Source organism: Dipodomys merriami, unplaced genomic scaffold (assembly GCF_024711535.1).
Source record: "Dipodomys merriami isolate MVZ:Mamm:240054 unplaced genomic scaffold, mDipMer1.0.p SCAF_6, whole genome shotgun sequence".
Classification (NCBI taxonomy): Eukaryota; Metazoa; Chordata; class Mammalia; order Rodentia; family Heteromyidae; genus Dipodomys; species Dipodomys merriami.
In genome coordinates this window covers 38,265,375-38,284,880 of record NW_027206179.1, presented here as the reverse complement: position 1 = coordinate 38,284,880, position 19,506 = coordinate 38,265,375, and the positions used below count along the sequence as shown (strand labels likewise).

The 19,506-nt window shown below is 43.2% G+C and overlaps 1 protein-coding gene across 10 annotated transcripts in view; it reads left to right on the top strand.

Annotated features, from left to right (window-relative positions):
- The window catches only part of LOC138814051 (LIM domain only protein 7-like), a 193,392-nt gene extending 186,831 nt beyond the window's left edge, over positions 1-6,561 (top strand). For 9 of the 10 annotated variants that reach the window (XM_070002830.1, XM_070002833.1, XM_070002829.1 and 6 more), the window contains 4 exons: positions 472-765; positions 2,930-3,038; positions 4,298-4,400; positions 5,771-6,561. In XM_070002830.1, coding sequence (XP_069858931.1) covers positions 472-765; positions 2,930-3,038; positions 4,298-4,400; positions 5,771-5,793 — 529 coding nt within the window. In that variant the 3' untranslated portion in view covers positions 5,794-6,561. The remainder of the gene's footprint in view (positions 1-471; positions 766-2,929; positions 3,039-4,297; positions 4,401-5,770) is intronic. The other variant, XM_070002838.1, reaches the window with a different exon arrangement.
- The last annotated feature ends 12,945 nt before the right edge of the window (positions 6,562-19,506 follow it).

The following is a 19,506-nucleotide window of genomic DNA, read 5'->3' as shown; positions in this document are numbered from 1 at the left end:
AGCAACAAAGAAATAATCTTATAAATGCATTAGAAACACATGCATGAAAGAAAAAAACATTAAAATACACATCTAAGGGTTCATTTTCCTGACATCACATTATCTGACCTTTTCCGCTTGACTCATACATATACTAGATATTGCAAATAAGGGAAACCATGGGACCTATGTTTCTTTGGGCTTGGCTTACTTCACTTAATATAATTTTTTCCAAGTCTTTCCATTTCCTAACAAATGGGGCAATGTCATTCTTTCTGATGGAGGCATAGAATTCCATTGTGTATATATACCACATTTTCTTGATTCATTCATCTACGGAGGGGCATCTGGGTTAAAGTAATTTTACACATAACAGCGTCATGACTGCCTGGGAAATGCTTAAAGGTGCATCTCCGAGGGAACACACCGATGTGTTGCATAGATTCCTAGTTGAATAGCTAGTTATTTTGGCCAATCCTGTGTGTGTTTCAGAGGCGAGTCTCTAGATAACCTGGACTCCCCCAGGTCCGGTTCTTGGAGGCAGTCCCCATGGCACAGTCAGCCCGCAGGTGTCTACGCCTCCTCCTCTGTTCAGGACTTCAGCCGCCCACCGCCTCAGCTGCTGTCCACATCAAACCGTGCCTACATGCGGAACCCTTCATCCAGCGTACCCCCTCCAGCTGGCCAGGTGAAGAACACCATCACGAGCATGGTGACCTCACGGTCCCCCGTCCCACGCAGCCATTCCCCCTCCACTTTGCAGTCGGGGTCTCAGCTTCGCAACAGGTGAGGCTCCTTTCTTTGGTTTGGTCCCAGGGGTGTTTTGTCAATGAGACTTTCTCTACATCTTGGCCAAGTCTTCCATGAAAAAAAAAAAAAAACAGCCAAACAAACCCTCTGGAAAGTGTCATAGTCTATGGAGAAGCTATCTCAATACTCTTCTGTGCTGCCCTAATAGTATCTGTGGACGTCTGGTAAAGCCATCAGAGCCCTTAAAGTTATCTGCATATTGCTGGGGTCTCCTTGCCAGTGCAGTGGCAGGGTCTCAGCTGTAGGATGTACCTGAATAATTTTCCTTGTAGAATAACAAAACCACACAGCTCCTGAATGTTTTTCTCATTTCGGAGTAAAAGCAGTATTGTAAAATCTTTGATTATTTTTATGACATTGTGATAGCAACTCTCATTTTAGGAACCAAGGATAGAAGAAAAGCCTTATCAGCAAGCTGTATTGTCAGGAAAGTGTTAACAAGCTGGATTTAAAAAACAAAACAAAACAATTGAGTAGGTCAGATTTCTTTTGGGGGGATTTGGATTTGCCACAGTCATTGCTTGCAGAAGACCAATTGGTTTGCCGACATTGTCCAAGTTACATCAGCTGGATTCTGTAGGTCAGGTCCATGTGGGGAGTGTATGAGCTTGGGTAGCCCCTTGCCTTGTTCAGTGGGGTCAAGCCTTAGGCTCAATGTGAGTCAGGTTTTGAGATCCTCATGGCTTTGTGCCTCACTTACTTGCAACAGAAATCCTTCTCCATGGAGTTCTCCCAGAATGCTGCAACATTCTTTTGGCTTATAATACTTTTTAGCACAAAGAAAATAACTTCAAAGTTGAAATAGATTGATGCTAGGATTGTTTGGCACCATGGAAGAGGCTTAAGAAAACAGTTTATACAACCCATGTTGTCTACTGAAGAATTTCAGTTCAGAGAAAAGAGGAAAGGATTTAATGGTCAGTTTGTTGGGGGGAGGTGAAACCTGTGCAGTTTACTTACTGGGAGCTCCATGCTAAGAGAACCGAGGACAGAGACAGGCTGTGGGCTTTCTTCCCTGTTTACCTCAGCCTGAATTAAAGCAGAAATCCCCCTAAAAGGCAATTCTCTAGCAAAGCCCATTCTACTCTTTGCAGGACCACAATTAGGAAAGCACTCGTATTTCTAACTAGATGGTTAAATGACTAGGAAAGAGAATGAGAACTAAAACTGAGAAGACATGTGGTAGAGGACTCCAGTGCCTGGCTAAGGAAGCCAGGATGGGGAGCCCTTCCGATGGGTAGCTTGCCATGGCTGGAGTTGTGTGTTCTGGTGAGGTTAAGGGCAAGTTTTAAAGGCTCAGAGATGGAAAGATGGTGCTGAGATTATATGTGATCTAGTGGAGTACCAAGTGGACCACACTAACAGACATTCCTTTAGGTGAGTTGGTGTCAAAGGTCAAGGGCTACCATGGCTTCATTCCAGGTTACTGCTTTGGCTGGTGAACCTTTTTTCCCCAAGAGATTATATAGACTCTCTCTCTCTCTCTCTTTCTTTCTGTCTCTCTCTCTCTCCTTCTCCCTCTCTCTCGCTGTCTCTCTCCCTCCCTCTCTTTCCCTCTCTCCCTCGCTCTCTCCCTCTTTCTCTCTTCCTCTCCCCCTCTCTCCCCCTCTCTCTCCCTCTTTCTCCCTCTTTCTCTCTCTCCCTCTCCCCCCCTCTCCCTCTGTCTCCCTCCCCTCTTTCCTCTCTCTCTCCTCTCTCCCTTCTCTCCCCTCTCTCCCCTCTCTCCTCTCTCTCTCTCCCCCTCTCCCCCTCTCCCTCTTTTCTCTCCCTCTCTCCCTCTCTCTCTTTCTCTTTCTCCTCTCTCCCCTCTCTCCTCTCTCCCTCTTGCTTGAACTCTGGCCTGGGTGCTGTCCCTGAGCTTCTGTGGTTCAAGGCTAGTGCTCTGCCACTTGAGCCACAGCTCCACTTCTGGCTTTTGGTGAGTAATTTATTGGAGATGAGAGTTTCTTGGACTTTCTTTCAGGGACTGGCTCGGAACCACCATCCTCAGATCTCAGCCTCCTGAGTAGCCACTGGCTCCCACCTGTGGGGGACTTTCCTAACTGATCCCTATTGTTAGTGACAGAATAAGCTCTTCAGTAGGAACCTTGCACTGCACAGTTAAAAGCCTCCGTTCCCTCCTCCCTGTTTCTGCATCTAGGTCAGTGAGTGGGAAGCGCACGTGCTCCTACTGTAATAACATTCTGGGCAAAGGAGCCGCCATGATCATCGAATCCCTGGGGCTTTGTTACCATTTACATTGCTTTAAGGTGAGACAGAGACAAAACGGCTTCTCAGGCCTGCAAAAGCTTTACCTGGGGAGCGCATGGCTGCTTTGAGTCGCTCGCTGGGGTCACTAACAAGCTAGATGCTGCCAGTCTGTGCTGCGTTCCAGGGCTGCGCTCCAATCACACATTGCTTGCTACTCCGTGGTGCTTGTATCCTACGCCTTGCTGTACAAAGGAACTCTGGAAGCACGATGCATTCGCCAACCCTAATCCATTAGCATTCTATACATAACAACAACAAAAAATGTACCCGTGTATAAATGTTTTCTCTAACATGACTGTCACAGGCATATTTGAAAGATAATTTGCCACTGTTATCAACAGCACAGGGACAATGCAATTCTCACAGGATCAGAGCCTTAACTTCTAATACAGAGAATGTGTAAGGAAAACCTGTGGAAGTATTTTCATGATTGCACAGCTTATGTGTTACCTGACAGGTTTTGTACATAAGAAGGAACTTGGGTTGTAATTGCTTGTTTTGCAGTATCTGCCTCTAGAGGAGCGCCTATTTGATTTTCTTTCTTCTTCTTTTTTTTTTTTTTTTTTTTAAATATTTGAACTTGCAATTGGGTCAGAAGAAAGCCTCCCAGCTGAGGAAAGTCTCCCAGCTGTTGATTCTGAAGTCTTACAGAACACAGCTGGTTTAGGCCTGTCCACACTACTGCTGGCTTGCACTGTCCTAGACAGAACAGAGTGAGTCAGAATAATGTTGGAGCCCAGGAAAGTGAAATCCCCTGCTTGAAATGAGTACCTGCTGGGACCCTTGCCCAAGCTAGGGCCCCCAAAATCTCCAGGATTGGCCCACCCCAGATAACAGAGGCAGAAACCCAAGCTCTGTTCATTTCTAACAGCTCTTTGATGTGGAAACTTACCCTCCATTCCCCCTGCAGGGGGCAGAGGGTAGGAGAGAATCTAAATTTCAGCCCATCAGTAAATTAGTTCACCTCCCCCGCACCCCTAAGTATATTTAGGAATGATCATCTTGGCTCTTGAAATTGGCTTGATGAGTTCTTTAATGTCTTACCTGTCTGGCTTGATTTTTATCTACTAATCATCTAATCATTTCTTGGCCTCTCTGTTTTGTTTTCTCCCTTTGTTGAGCTATAATCCAAGAGCTTAGATGTGGCATTCTGCTTTTTTCTTGTCCTTTTTTTCTTTTTTAAATCCTTTCTGACGGTGCCTGGAACTTGCTGGAGCAGACTAATTGTGAGCGATCTTTTTTGTTGTTGTTGCTGTAGTGCGTGTCCTGCGGGTGTGATCTCGGAGGCTCATCGTCAGGAGCTGAAGTCAGAATCAGAAACCACCAATTGTACTGCAACGACTGCTATCTCAGATTCAAATGTAAGAGAGCAAATCAAAGAGAAAATTTCTTGCCTTTTGAGGAGACCACGGGTTCCCTTGCCTTACCCTGAGCTTGTAGCCCCCTCTCCCTCCAATTCACTACAATAGGATTCTGGGTTGTGGAGATCTTTAGTCTGTTCCTCTCAGAGAAAGTGTGTAATGGATGGTCCCTACTCGGGGTTACAGCCAGACAGTGGGGAGAGGGGGGAAAGGTGGAGAAGAGGAACTGGGGAGGGAGGTGTGCCCCCAAATCAGGGCAATGCCTTTTCTTTGTTTGCGAAAACAAAGACTTAAGAATGCAGTCAACCCAAACGACAGTACAAATGAATCTTCCAGTAGGCTGTAATCAGCTGCTTGATTAACTACATCATCAGCTTATTTCTGTCATCTACAAATAAGGTTTGATTGTGTGACTTAGTCTGTGAGCAACTTTGAAAATGAGCATCTAACGTAGTTAAGAATGTCAGCATATGATTACTGCTAATGTATAATTGTATATCGATGCATACAATATATTTTAAAACAACAGAGAGCCTTAATTCTGATTATATAGTGTTTCAAGTTGTCAATGCTGGTACAATGGAGTTTTTCAAAAACTTCAAGTGCTCGGCATGCATTCTTGTTATAAAGCACATCTGTAGGATAGCATGATGAGATTGCATATCATTTCCAGCTACAGCAAGACAATGATTACTGCGGTATTGATTCTGAACCTTGATACTGGTAACGTGTTTCTTCCTTATTATGAAAGGGTGTTACAAGTGGTATCAGCAAAGCCATTTGCTTTTGAACGCAGAGGTATTTATGTGGCCCCTAATGTGAAGAGTGCTTTGGAAATGGGTGGAGCCCTGTTCACTCTCTCTCCTCTGTCAGTGGCATCTCAGTCTTCTCTCCCCAGCTGTCCAGTTCTTCCCTGGACTCTAACGCTGAGGCTGGAGAATGTCAAGGCTGGACAAGAACCACATGAGCCATGTGGGGGGAGTGTGTATGTGGGTATGTGTGTGTGTGTATGTGTGTGTGTGTGTTTCTATTCTGAAGCCAAATAGAAATTGAATTGTGGACTCATCGCAAAGTTGTCCATGCCTTTCTCTCTTTTGGTGCACACAATAGAGAGTTGAGTGCAATTTCTTTCTAGATCAGCAGTCCATATATGTTATTTTCTTGTTCTTTTGTCTTTTTTTTTTAAACAATAAAGAATTGGAGAGCCCGGAGGCTGTGATTTGCCTAGCTTTACCCTAAGCTGAGTGACAGGTGACTCTTTCTGCCTCACTTGGCCACTCTGGAGTGATGACTGTGTGTTATCCCCTGTGCTGATGGTGACTCCTTTCTGAATCTAAGCACTTCTCTCTCTTCTCTCCTTGTCTGATCAGCCGGACGGCCAACTGCCATGTGACGTAAGCCTCCATTCGAAAGCACTGTTGCAGATAGAAGAAGAGGTGGTTGCTGCTGATTTAGATCTATAAATATGTGTTGTATGTCCTTTTTCTCCCTCTTTTTTTTTTAAAAACAACAACAACAACAACAACTTTTTTTTGGCCTCATTAGATTATATAGGAACACCGTAGTCTTGGTAGATTCTAGATTTTTGATGCTTATTTATAAGAAGGTAATTATGTGTGTGTGGAGAAAAGTGCAGTATTTACTTTTTAAATTCAGCACCCTAAAAAGCACAAGGGAAAAAGAATAAGAGCTGAAAAAAAGGTGTTTTTTTTTTCCCCCCGAGGCTGATAGTGATCTAGTTTGACTGGAGTGGTGTTTTGAAGAGGGTATTGTTTCATTTTTTTTTAAGGTTCTTGAACATTTTCTGAAATAGTTAATTTAAAGATGGAATGGCACTTGCTCTGTTTATTGTAATATGTACTAAATTAATGTGGAACCACTTGGAAATGTCATTGAAATCCACTCCTAAATTTGCTTTTTGTATTCTTTATGCCTGTGTAATATGATAGGAAAATAATTGAGTTTCTGAGACATTTAATTTACTCAATGGGGAGAGCTCTTTTTTTTTTTTCTTACCAGAATGGTGGCTAGCAAATCTGAAAATAAAGCTGCTTATTTTCAATAATGAAAATTATTGTGGTTTGTACACCAGAAGTTATCTTCAGAAACTAGTGAGCTTTTTGTCCAGCTGCATTGTAAATAAACTTACTGAAGCATTTAATGAGTGGTTCTTTTGTGTGTGTAAATGTATGGGTATATCTATGTGTGTGTGTGTGTGTGTGAGAGAGAGAGAGAGAACTTTCTACACCTTTTAATCACATATTATTTCCTGATTTCTTTAGCAGCTTTACCAAGACATTATTGATATCACCTATTTAGATTGTACAATTTGACAAATTTTGGTATGTGGATACCTGTGAAAATATGATCAAGTCTTGGTGATTTTGCTGAGAAATTTTTATTTATTACTTTTATTTTTGGTTGTAATTTTTAGTATAATGCATTTGATGATATTTGATTGAATTGTTGGACTATTGTAATAGAATGTTTTATTGTGTTACCCCTGTGAAAATAGGTAGAGCAGAAGCAACAACAACAAAAACAGGTATACTGTTTTAGAAATCTAGAGTAGAAATGAAGGAATATAAAATATGTGAAAGCAAAAGTATAAAGCTTCTCAACTCTTTTATAAAAATGTAAATGAAGTGAATAATTCTAGGGAATAGAAAAATATATAGTTGAAAACTATTGAAGAAAATTTAAAATTTAGTTCCAATTTTTGTTGTCGTTGTTGTCTGTAGGGCTTAAACTCGGTCTGGGCACTATCCCTGAGCTTTTTTGCTCAAGGCTAGTGTTCTACCAGCTCCACTTATAGTTTTCTGACAGTTAAGGGGAAATAAGTGTCTCATAGACTTTGCTGTACAGGCTGACTTTGAACCATGATCCTAAGATCACAGCCTCCTGAGTAGCTGACAATTTACTCTTTTGGTCGGTCGTGGGGCTTGAACTCTGGGCCTGGGCGCTGTCCCTGTGCTTTCAGCTCAAGGCGAGCGCTCTACCACTTGAGCTACAGCGCCACTTCCGGTTTTCTGGTGGTTTTTATTGGAGATAGGAGTCTCACAGTCTCTCCTGCTCTGGCTGGCTTTGAACCTCGATCCTCAGATCTCAGCCTCCTGAGTAGCTAGGATTACAGGCGTGAGCCACCAGCGCCCGACTGACAATTTACTCTTTATCTCCAATTTGAATTATTGAGGGAAACTTGCTAGGTGCTCCATAGCCTATAAGACATAATTCTCAGCCCCAAACTCCAAAGATATGAGCTGTGTTGAACTCATGACACATATAAATATTTATTCTGTATTCTTAGTTAACACTAGGCTATGATTATTTCCAAGTCTTTTACATGATTTCTACTTTTTTCTCTCTCTTTCCCCTTCTCATGCATGTTGTACAAGTCCTGCACTATTCAGCTACCCTCTTTGTTCTTGATTTCTCTTTGGCTCTCTGTCTCTGTCTCTGTCTCTGTCTCTCTTTCTTTCTCTCTGGCAATATTTGGGTTTTAACTCAGGCTTTTGTACTTGAAAGGCAGGCATGTTCTACTGCTTAGGCCATGACCCAGACTTTGCTTTTCCTTTTATTTTTTTAATAGGTCTTAGAATTTTTTGACTGGGGCTGGCCTTGCACTGATTTTCCTTCTTGGGTAGCTAGGATTACAGACACATGCCACCTCATCCAGCTTATTTGTTGAGATGAGAGTCTCTGCCTTGAAGACTGATACTCCTAATATTTGCCACCCCACCAAGTCTCTTCCATTCCCTCCCCTCCCCTCCCATATCCTCCCCTTCCCTTCTCCTTCTCTCCATTCTCTCCATTCTCTCCCTTTCCCTTTCCCTTTCTCCCTGTTTCCATTTTCCCCTTTCCCCCTTTTCCCCTTTTTCTCCCCTTCCACTTCCCCTTCCCTTTCCTCTGGTCCTGAGCAGTGTCCCTGATCTTGTTTGCTTGATCCATAGCTCCATGTCTGGCTTTTTTGGTGGTTAATTGGATGAAGAAAAGAGTCTCATGGACTTTCCTGCTCAGGCTGGCTTCAAACTGTGATCCTTAGATCTCAGCCTCCTAAAAAGCTAGGATTACGGGCTGGGAAGGTGGCTCAGTGGTAGAGTGCTTGCCTTGCATGCCTGAGGCCCTGGGTTCGATTCCTCAGCACCACATAAGCAAAAAGAAAAAAGCCAGAAGTGGTGCTGTGGCTCAAGTGCTAGAGCATTAGCCTTGAGCTGAAGAGCTGAGGGACAGGCCCAGAGTTCAGGCACCACAACCAGACCCGCCCCCCCCCCAAAAAAAAAAAAAAGAGCTAGGATTACAGGTGTGAACCACTGGCTTCTTGTTCCATTTATTTTTAATGGCTGTATAGCACTCCATTGTTTGGCTCTACCAATATTTAGATGATACATTGTGTACATTTCAATTGTGTCTAATATTTTTATTTTTACATGTATATAAATATACTATGTATGTAATTATGTATTTTAATGTAAGTTGCAAGGATTTCACTTCTCTGTTCACAGAGCAGCCACATGGTGGAGTTGAATTAGGGAGGATTGTGGGGGTGGGGTGGGGCGGGTCAGTGTTGCAGGACTTTGGCTTTGTCTGTGAATAGGATAAGGAGACTTTAGAGGGATTTGAGCAAAGAAGTGAGATGAACTGACTTCCATGTTAAACAAGACTAAAAAGCAAGTAGCCTGCTTAAACACACACACACACCATCTTGGAGTCACAAAACATCTTCAACAAGGCAGTATCAGCAGCAGCAGCAGGGGTGGGAAGACCATAGTGTATATTGAAATAAAACCTGTCTGTATTTGATGATGTAAATGAGAGGAAAAGAAGAGTCCATGACAGTTCGGAAGTACTGCCATGGTGTGGAGTTGCTGGGGAAGGGTGTGAGCAGGACACCTTTGGGATGGGGAGATGTTTAAACATGGAGAGGTGTTTTCAATATCCACGCAGCAATGTCCAGCAGTCAGTGGGCTGTGCACATCTGGAATTCTTACACTGGAGGACATCACCTGGCTTTTCATGATAACTGGAGGAGAGAAATGAGAAGAACCAAGTCCTGATGAGATACTCCTGCAATCAACATTAGAGATGCGGAAGAGTGTTGGCTGAGGCAGGAAAAAAACCAGAACTGGAGCTGCAGAAGCCAAGTGCTGATCATGTTTCCAGGACAGAGAGCCCTTCAGGGACAGTGGATCCCCAGAGTTGCAGGGAAACAATGTGTGCTGAGAGCTGGGCAGGTCTGCAGTGCAGGCCACGGGAGTCTTGGGGGGGGGAGGTTCCATGCTCTGGTCACTTGGTGGTCTTTCCTGAGCACAAATCCTGTCCATACTCCAGTCTCCCACTCAATGATCTCTCCATACTAGACTTCTTTTTTTTCCCGCAGTAAGAACTGAAAGAACATGGAAAGCCAACTCCAGGCCACTTTCTGTCTCTATCTGTTCCCAGAATACAGTAGTGAGTGGAACTATATTCCTGTCTCATGTCAAATCATCACACGTGTGGTCCTTCACAGCTGCCATAGTGCTTTTGTTCAGGGGAGGGATAGGAGTTGGATGTGCTTTAGAATGTTGTTGAAGAAAAGCTACTGGGGTTGTGGGTACTCTGTCTGCCTCTAGAGGCAGAGCCAGATGGCCAGGCCGCTTCGCCTCTGCTGCCTTCTGTTGGTCAGACTGCAATCTCATAGGCAAGAGGCTGGTTGTGGTCAGACTTTCATACTTCAAGATACAAATAAGCTTTGGCCTTTTCCAGGGTAGTTCCCAGTCCAACCATATGGCTGCTATGAATTCTCCCCAGATTCTAGCATCTGAGTGCTAGTTTTAATCTGGAGTGCAGCCGAGTATCAGTAGCTCACACAAGCTACTCAGGAGGCTGAGATCTGAGGATTGAGGTTTGAAGCCAGAGGGAGCAGATAAATACAATAGATTCTTATCTCCAATTAAGAAAAAATTCTAGAAGTGGAGGTATGGCTCAAGTGGTAGAGTACGAGCCTTGAGTGCAAGAAATTAAGGGAACAGTACCCAGGACTGGAGTTCAAGCCTTAGCACCAGCATGAACTAGAAAACAACAACAAAACAACAAACAAAAAACATTCGCACAAAAACAATTGCCATTATTTTAAATGGCTTCAAGCATACTTGTAGGAAAGCAAGGAAAAGTTAGTAATGCATAAGCAAATTCTGTTATTAATTAATTTAATGCCAGTACTAGGGATTGAACCCAAAATCTGGGTACTGTGTTTTAGCTTTTTTACTCAATGTTGGCCCTCTACCTCTTGAGCCACAGCTCTACTTCTGGCTTTTTGGTCATTAATTGGAGATCAGCATTTCACAGACTTTCCTGCCAGGCTGATTTTGCACTGTGATCCTCAGATCTCAGCCTACTGAGTAGCTAGGATTACAGGTATGAGCTACTGATGCCTGGTAAAGTTCTGGCTGTAGAATTTTGTAAATATGCCTGAAACTTACCTCTTTCTATTCTTGATTTAAAAGGCAGTATTGATTTAAAAGGCATCATCCTGAGATGATGATGGGTACCCCAGTTTACCTAGTTAAGAAAGAGCTTTCTGTGTCTGTATGTAATGAACTGGAGCTAAAGGGAAAAAAAATACCAATTTTGTTTTTGCTACGCATCTCCCAGGCTTCCTGACTGACTTTCAGAGAGAAGCGCCCTCTGCCCTCCCAATAGCTTAAGCCAGAGGATCACTGAAGCCTGTGTGAGGCCTGTGGACACAAAGCTCCAGAAGACAAGGTCAAATCGCAGTGAAGGTGGCAGGTGACAGATGAGTGACAACTGCTAACAGTTGACATTCCTTGTGTTCCCACCAGGGTCATTTTTCATCACTCTTCTCTGTGGGGAGAAGGAGGTGAGAAGAGTTAGCAGGAATAATTTCCTGTTCCAATATTGCTGGGATGACAAAAGCTTCTGTTTTGTTCGGTTACTGTGAGCATAGATGAGGATAAAGGATGGTTTTTAACCCATGCAAATGTGAAGGCCTGGTCAGGAAGGGAAGGCATGCGAAAATTAAATTTGGTTCAGGTTCAGAAATGGAATTTTAGTGTTTTGCTTGAGAGGTTTTCTATCACAGAGTGAAAACTATCCCTCTTCAAAAGGCAAAAGTGTTGGAATCTCAGTGAGTAGACAGGATAATAACTATCCCGATGCAAGAGTGGAGAGAGGTGTCTAATAAAGGATGTCAGGGTTGGGATTTTTACTTATTTTAGCACTTTAAAAAATCCTTCCTTGCAGTGTGGAATAGCGATTAAAAGGCATGCTCATGCAAATCCCAGTTCATGCAAGCAAACATGTCATCAGACAGAAACTCATGCTTAAAAATCTATGCATGGGACTATAAAACAACTTCCCAATTCTTTTTCATAATGTCTGGGTTCTGGGAATATGTATGTATACAAGGCAACTCTTTCACATGAAGGAGGGAAGCACTAGTCAGAAGGATTCTTGAACAAAGTAGGGGAGACTTTAGCTAAGAAAGAGGAGAGAGAGGGAGGAAAGGAGAGAAAGAACAAACATTGGAGTCATTTACACGAGGGGGGGAGAAGTAACTTCACAGCACACTTGATATTTAAATCCATTTTTTAAAAGGACCGAAGGAGCATGGGATAAGATGGAGACCACAGGGCTGGGAAGGTGGCTCAGTAGTGGAGTACTTGCCTCGCATGCATGAGGTCCTGGGTTTGATTTCTCAGCACCACATAAGCAGAAAAAAGCCAGAAGTGGCACTGTGGCTCAAGTGGTAGGGGCTAGCCTTGAGCTGAAGAGCTGAGGGGCAGCGCTCAGCCCCCATGACCGACCCCCCCACCAAAAAATATGGAGACCACATCCTAGTGGTTCTTCCTACTTCTGCAGAAGAATGAGCAGACCACAATTGATAGTTCGTATGATGACGTGTCCAGGAAGTGGTGGTGATTGTCTGACCAACCCATAAGCAGACGACAGAGAAGAGGAGCCAGTTCAGTGGGCAACAGCCCTGCTTCTATAAAAACTAGAAGAGGAGTTTTAGTGTTTGCACCATAAAGGAGAAATGCTTCAAGGAGATCAGAATATGAATTGCCCTGGTTTGATAATTACAAATCATGTACATGTACCAAGCTCTCATGTATTGTGAGATTATCATTACAGTAATTAAAAATCCTTTGTGAAACATTGCTTCAGAGTTCTTACAAAGACCAGATTAGAATGCCAAGAGATGAGTGACTTGTGTGTGTGTGTGTGTGTGTGTGTGTGTGTGTGTGTGTGTGTGTGTGTGTGTGTGTGTGTGTGTGTGTGTGTGTGTGTGTGTGTGTGTGTGTGTGTGTGTGTGTGTGTGTGTTGGAGGTTGATTAGCATTCAGGCTGAATCTATGTAGAGATGTAACAATGAAATCCCCTCCTGTATGATTAATATTAGCTAATAAAAATAACTTGGAAAAATATCATGCGATGACATGATTTTTGGAAGTATTTACTTTCCAATAGGGATTTGCCTAGCATCTTCAGTTATTGTGCTGTGTTCAGAGAAAGTGTCCATGATCAGTTACTGTTATTTTTTAAGGATGCTTTGTTTCTTTGGGGGTCATTTCACTCTGTAACCATTTTTTTCTTCCAGTATTGGAGCCTGAACTCATTATCTGGATGCTGTCCCTTAGCTTTTTTACTCAAGGCTGGCACTCTACCACTTGAGCCACAGATCCACTTTCAGCTTTTTGCTGATTAGTTGGAGATAAGAATGTCTTATGGGCTTTTTTGCCTGGATGGGCTTTGAACCATGATCCTCATATCTTAGCCTCCTAAATAGCTAGGATTGATTACAGGCATGAGTCACTAGTGCCGTTTATTCTGTAATTTTAGAGCATCACTAATTTTAAAGATCCCATTTACTAATTATTTGAGTTTTCTTCAAGAGCCATGAAAGCTTCATGAGGGTAGGGGATTGTCTGTTACCTGTAGCCAGAATAATGGAGTGGTAGGTACACAGTAGATGGTGAATAAACGAAAAGTCTGATCCAGGGAATGACACTAATAGGGAGATGTGTGGGAGATCACAGCTGATTGATGTGGTAAGAACCAAAGAGAAGTGAAAGAGTAACTCAGGCCCAAGCACTGATTTTGAGCAGAAAAGGTTTCAGGGTTGATACACTAATACAAGTATCCACAGATAAAAAAGGGGACTTAAATTGCAGAAGGCAGAAATGATCTCCATTGGTGTGTGCTTTATTTGCATACTCAAGTTGACATGAACATCAAGTTTATTTTCTCACCTGACAGAACGCTCAAGAAGGTTGATTCATCCAGCAGTTCCATAATGTTGTCAAAAAGTGTTATCATTCATCCTGGTTTGCTTAGACATTGACAATGTTGACTGCCTCCATGGTAGCAAGATGGCCAACGGGCTTCACACTCTTGCTCTTCTATATTAGAAAAAAAAGGCTGAGTCCTCATTACTCTCCTGATTGAGCATTCATGCTTTTACAATTGAATTTTAAGCATGTGAAAGCTGAGGGTTGATATTATTTAACCTGTTTAGGTGGCCTGGTAAGTCTCTTATTCTGTTCGATACTTAGATCACAAAGATCCTTAAAGTGCTGTATGAGCAGTTGGTTTATTTCAATACTGATTCTGTAGAGGATGATCATGATGCTTTGCTACAAAAATTAGGTTGGAGAGGAAATAGAAATTACTGAAAATTCCATAGGAAAGACCTCTTAGGATCAAGGAAACAATGCAGTGTGTGTGTGTGTGTGTGTGTGTGTGTGTGTGTGTGTGTGTGTGTGTGTGTGTGTGTGTGTGTGTGTGTGTGTGTGTGTGTGTGTGTGTGTGTGTGTGTGTGTGTGTGTGTGTGTGTGTGTGTATTTAGGTTATTTTCAGGCTAACTACATATTTTTGTGTGTCACTTGATATTTTTAAGGTAAAGAGCTATATTCAATCTGTCATGAACTCAGCATTACAGCTTTGCTTTTAAGACACTGATTCATCTGCCTGTTGCCATTTCAAGCTATACAGAATTCCTCAGGATCCCATTTGCCTCTCCAACCTCTTTTCTGTCATCAGGGAACATCTGTCAAAGATGGCTCAATGCCCAGCTCAAGCCCTTGAGTCATACATGCTCCTGAAGTCTTCCTACCTCCAAGTCAGACTAGCTACCTAGCATGTCTTACCTGTGGCATACTGAATTTGAGGCTGTCTTGGGTACAAGTAGGCAATGGGATTTAGGATGCCCATATTCCTTGAGTCTGAATATGTTTTAAGTCCTGTCTCAAGGATGTGTCACATAGCGGAAGAGGAGACCAGATGAGAGTGAGCAGTGTTGAGCACATTTTATGTTCCAACGCTGTTAGGAATGTACAGCGCAGGGACTATTCTCATACTATAAAGATAACCTGTGAAAAATTACCTTCTTTAATAATTGAATTGAAGGTCTACTTGGAGCCTCCTTCTCTCTGAAGTGGGGGGGCTAGTTTTGTCTTTCCTCTAAGTTTGTCAGTGAGAACATGGAGCTTTATGTTGGGGGCAGCAAGCCCTTTGTCCTCATGAGCTTCTGTGCTGGATTCTTTGCAGCACCAGCTGTCCTGTCTGGTCCTCATGAGAACCTTCACTGGGATGCCAGTTAACAGCTGGTCCATAACTAGAAGGTCTCTGCCACACAGCCTAGCAGACACCAACTTCTGTCTCCAGCCCTTCATCTCAGTGTGTGACTCCTCTGGGACACTAGTCCTGCTCCATCAGCAAAAGGCCATCTCCACCCCTAGATCCTTACATCTGACAATCCTTCAACCATAGGGTTCTAGAGGTTAGGAGAACATCTTTGGGGGACCTTCTTCAGCATACTATAATCACTCTGATATTTACCAGCTAGAACCATGAGTTACTTATCCGTCTGTTGAGGGTCTCTCTTTAGAGGGGGCATCTAATGTGAGTTCAATAAAAAAAAAAATACCCATGCTCTTCAAGTTGTCTTTGTGAATGTGTACTCATCTCTTAAAAGATATAACAGCCAGACATCAGCAGCTCATGTCTCTAATCCTAGCTAATCAGGAGGCTGAGATCTTAGGATCATGGTTTGAACCCTTATTTCCAATCAACCGCCAAAGAGTTGGAAGTGGAGCTGTCACTAAAGTGGGTGAGCTCCAGCATCGAGAAAAAAAATGCTGAGGGACAGTGCACAGGACCTGAGTTCAAATCCCAGGACTGGCCCACAGACATGGACACACATGCACATGTGCACGAGCGTGCATGCACATGGAAATCTCTAAAAAACAAGAGTCTTTCCACAGTTTTGTTGTTGGGTTCCCTTCCTACTCCAGAAATGCTGCATTTGTTCCCCTAGTCCTTGAGGGTTTTATGTAAGTTTGTAAGCCATCATGGCTAGCACTTGGAGTGCAGGATGGTGTGAAGATAAAACCGTCTCTGACTACTCTGTGAGGCTTGCCACCTTCCTCCTTGCTTACCCGGTCTGGATGTGACTTTCTTCTCTGCTCACGTTTCTTCCCATAAAACAGCAGCAAAGGATGATCACCAGACGCCCCTCTCATGAGCTGACTGAATTTAGGTAAAGCTCTGAAACTCCTGCATTCCTGCATCTGAGAATGCCCACTTCACAGGTCCCTTATGTATTCTGGTCACTAGGTGGCAGTGTGAGCACAGATGGAGCATCACAGCCCTCCCCTGTCCCCTGCAGTGGTAGAACTTCTTGGTCAAGTTTTGCATCACAGATGGGTCCACCCTAGCGCTGGACACTGGCTGAAGCATTAACAGGACATTGAAATGATTGTTGCTGGAGTGGAGCAAACCCGGCCTGCTGTGCTGTGGGAGCCATGGCCTTGTCTCTCCTTGAGGTGCACAGAGCTTCAGGGAGCAGTACAGACTCCTGTGCTTTCCCCTGAGCCCGCTGCTAGCTTCCATTCAGATCCATGTATAAAGAAGCTCAGGGGATCCCTCTGATAGGGAGCCCACCACCCTTCATGGGTCGATATGACTGCACTCATTTCGTCCTGAGTCGCTCAGTGGGAAGGCAAGGATTACACGGGACATCTGTCTTGTTAAAATACTGCATGCTTTGAAATTTAAATAATAACATGGAGATTTTCTGAAAAGGGTTAGAGTCCTGGGGCGGGGGGAGGAGGATGACCCAGTGGACAAAGGAATATGGACCATAGAAAGATGACTGCTCCACTATCTATATCTATATCTATATATGTATGTAAATATATTGGTCTAATATGAGGCTTGAACACAGGGCCTGGGCACTGTCCCTGAGCTTTTTCAAGTCAAGGCTAGCACTCAACCACTGCTGGTTTTCTGGTAGTCAATTGGAGATAAGAGTCTTACAGACTTCGCTTCCCAGGCTGGCTTTGAACCATGATTCTCAGATCTCAGCCTCCTGAGTAGCTAGGGTTACAGATGTGAGCTACCTGTGCCCAGCTTCCATTCCTCCTTTGAATTGGGTCCATTGGGGTTCAGAAAGTTTTCTAGATAGGTCAACCCTTCAAGGGATTTGGGTATATAGGACCAACTACATATGTGTATATTTTCATGTATATGTGTATATGTATGGATATTTATATGGATCTATATATCCATGTTTCCATGCATCCATGTATGTATATGAATGTGTATATATACACATATATTCACATATGTATATATACACATATACATATATACACATATGCACATTCTCCCCTTTTCAACACTCTGAGTTGAGGTCTGAAACAGTGGATAACAACCCTGTGTAGAAGCCCTATGACACTCAGTCAATCTGATTAGGAAGAACACTGTCAGGTGACTAATAGGCAGGTAGCATATACTGTGTGGATACCCACACTGTGGAATTAGAGGATGATCTATAGTGGGATAAGGTGGAGAGGAGCAGTGAGACTCTCATACCTCTCAGAACAATTTAAAAATCATGCATTGCTAATTTCTCCATGATTATGGGTAATGGCACACATGGAAAGTAAAACCTCAGATGAGAAAGGATTGTGGTATGACCATGCACAAGAGGCTCACTAAGTGTCCAATATGTGCCAGGCCGCCACCTCAGCAGTTCCAAGCACAGAGCATATACTGCGAGGGAGATACAGGGAGAGATCCACATATGTATGAGGTGGTAAGGGCTGTGGTAAGGACAGAGCAGCTGCCATAGCACATGGCTATAATCCCAGCTACTCCAGAGACAGAGTCAAGAGGATAACAAGTTCAAGGCCAGCCTGGATGAAATTAGCAAATCCCTATCCCAGAAACAAAATGCAAATGAAAGGATAGGAGCCATGGTTTACTTAAATGGTAGAGTGCTTGCCTGGTGAGTGCAAAGCCCATACCACACACACACACACACACACACACACACACACACATACACACACACACAACAAAAGGCACAGAGTGTCATGGAATAGATGGCCTTCCATTGAGGGAGTGCAATGTGCTTTTGTCTAGGGGAAGGGCATGCACCTGCTCGGAGGTCACAGAGTGGGGAATGAGGCACAGACAGCTGTAGATGCTACTTGGGGCTAGTGAACCTTACACTCCATCAGAGCAAATATAAGCAGATACAAAAATGAATATTGAAGGTAGGAAAATCCCAGGAAATTACAAGTGTTAAAATGCTGATGAGTTGAGTAAGCATTAAAGTCTAGTAATGACATTTTTATTCATTAAAGAACACAGCTATAGAATACTTTCTCCCTACAGTTTTGGCTTCTGTACTCTTTGGTTGTTTCTTCATGCAATTCTGATGGTGTAATACATTTTTTAAAAGAAGATAATGGGGGAACTTCAGTTTTCCTTATCATGGCTGAACAAAGTATTGGAAGTTCTTAGACTTTGCTCAGTTTCACGTAGTTGTTTAGTTATGCTATTAATTTTCTAAGAATCTCAATACTAGAACACCATCCTTGAAATGTCCTTCACTTATGAGTTGAAGTAGCTGTAAGATTTTTTTTTTATTGATTAGCTTTTGATTTTGTTCACTTCATACCTTGGTTTTCCAAAACACTTCTAAAGATGGATGTCACATCATCTCCTGTGACTTCCATCCTCAAGAATTCTCACGATGACACTGGGCAGGGCAGCCTGGAGGAGGGGCAGGCACTTCCTCAAAGCCATTCGTCAATCCAGACAAGGCCATTAACAACACACCCGCATCACCACAAAGCATCACATCTGTCTCACACAATCATCATTTTCTTAGCTCAGTTTTCTCCTCATGTTCTCTCAAATACCCATATGTCTCAAGAAAGGGTCCCAACTTTAAGCTTCATGAACTCTATAGTAATTCACCTGTGCCAGAATGGAAAGATATCCCTGTCCTGCTGTGGGGTCTATCAAGGAAAAGGGTCCCAAGGGTGTGTAATTTGTTTGGAACAAAGCTATAACCCAGGATCCAAGCATGGCCAACAAGCCATGGTAGACAGGTCTCTGTCTTCTCCAGCTGTACTTCCCCAACAGGGGTGAGGGAACCAACATACCACAAACACCATAGCTGAGGGAAGGTGGTTTTATTGGAAGTTCAGTGATGATGGGTGACAGGGATGTATAGCTAGGTCACTTCATGGGTGAGTAGTTATTTTGTGTTGTTGTTTTATATCAAATCTTAAAAAAGTATACAAATGCCATTTCTAAAAGTGTGCAGGCAGTGGGGTGCTGGTGGCTCACGCTTGTAATCCTAGCTACTCACGAGGCTGAGATCTGAGGATCAAGGTTTAAAGCCAGTCCGGGCAGGAAAGGCCGTGAGACTCATCTCCAGTGAACCACCAGAAAACCAAAAGTGGCACTGTGGCTCAAATGGTAGAGCACTAACCTTGAGCTGAAGAAGCCAGGCCCGGGACTGTCTAAAATAACCATGTGCAGGCTTCAGAATAATATTTTCCTTGCAATGATTACTAATTACCTCTTCTACAGGTAGGGACTCACACTTAAGGATGTGCTTTTACCAAAGTTTCCATCCTCTACTAGTCCTAGTGGTTCCTTGTTTAGCACCATTATTCTCCTGACATCACGGGAGCTGAGTGTTGTTCTTGATTGTTATGGTCATGTGATCTCTGTGTGTGATGAGAAACACCATTAGAGAGGTTACAGGTGCAGCATTTGGTACCAATTATTGCTTGTATTGAGCTCTA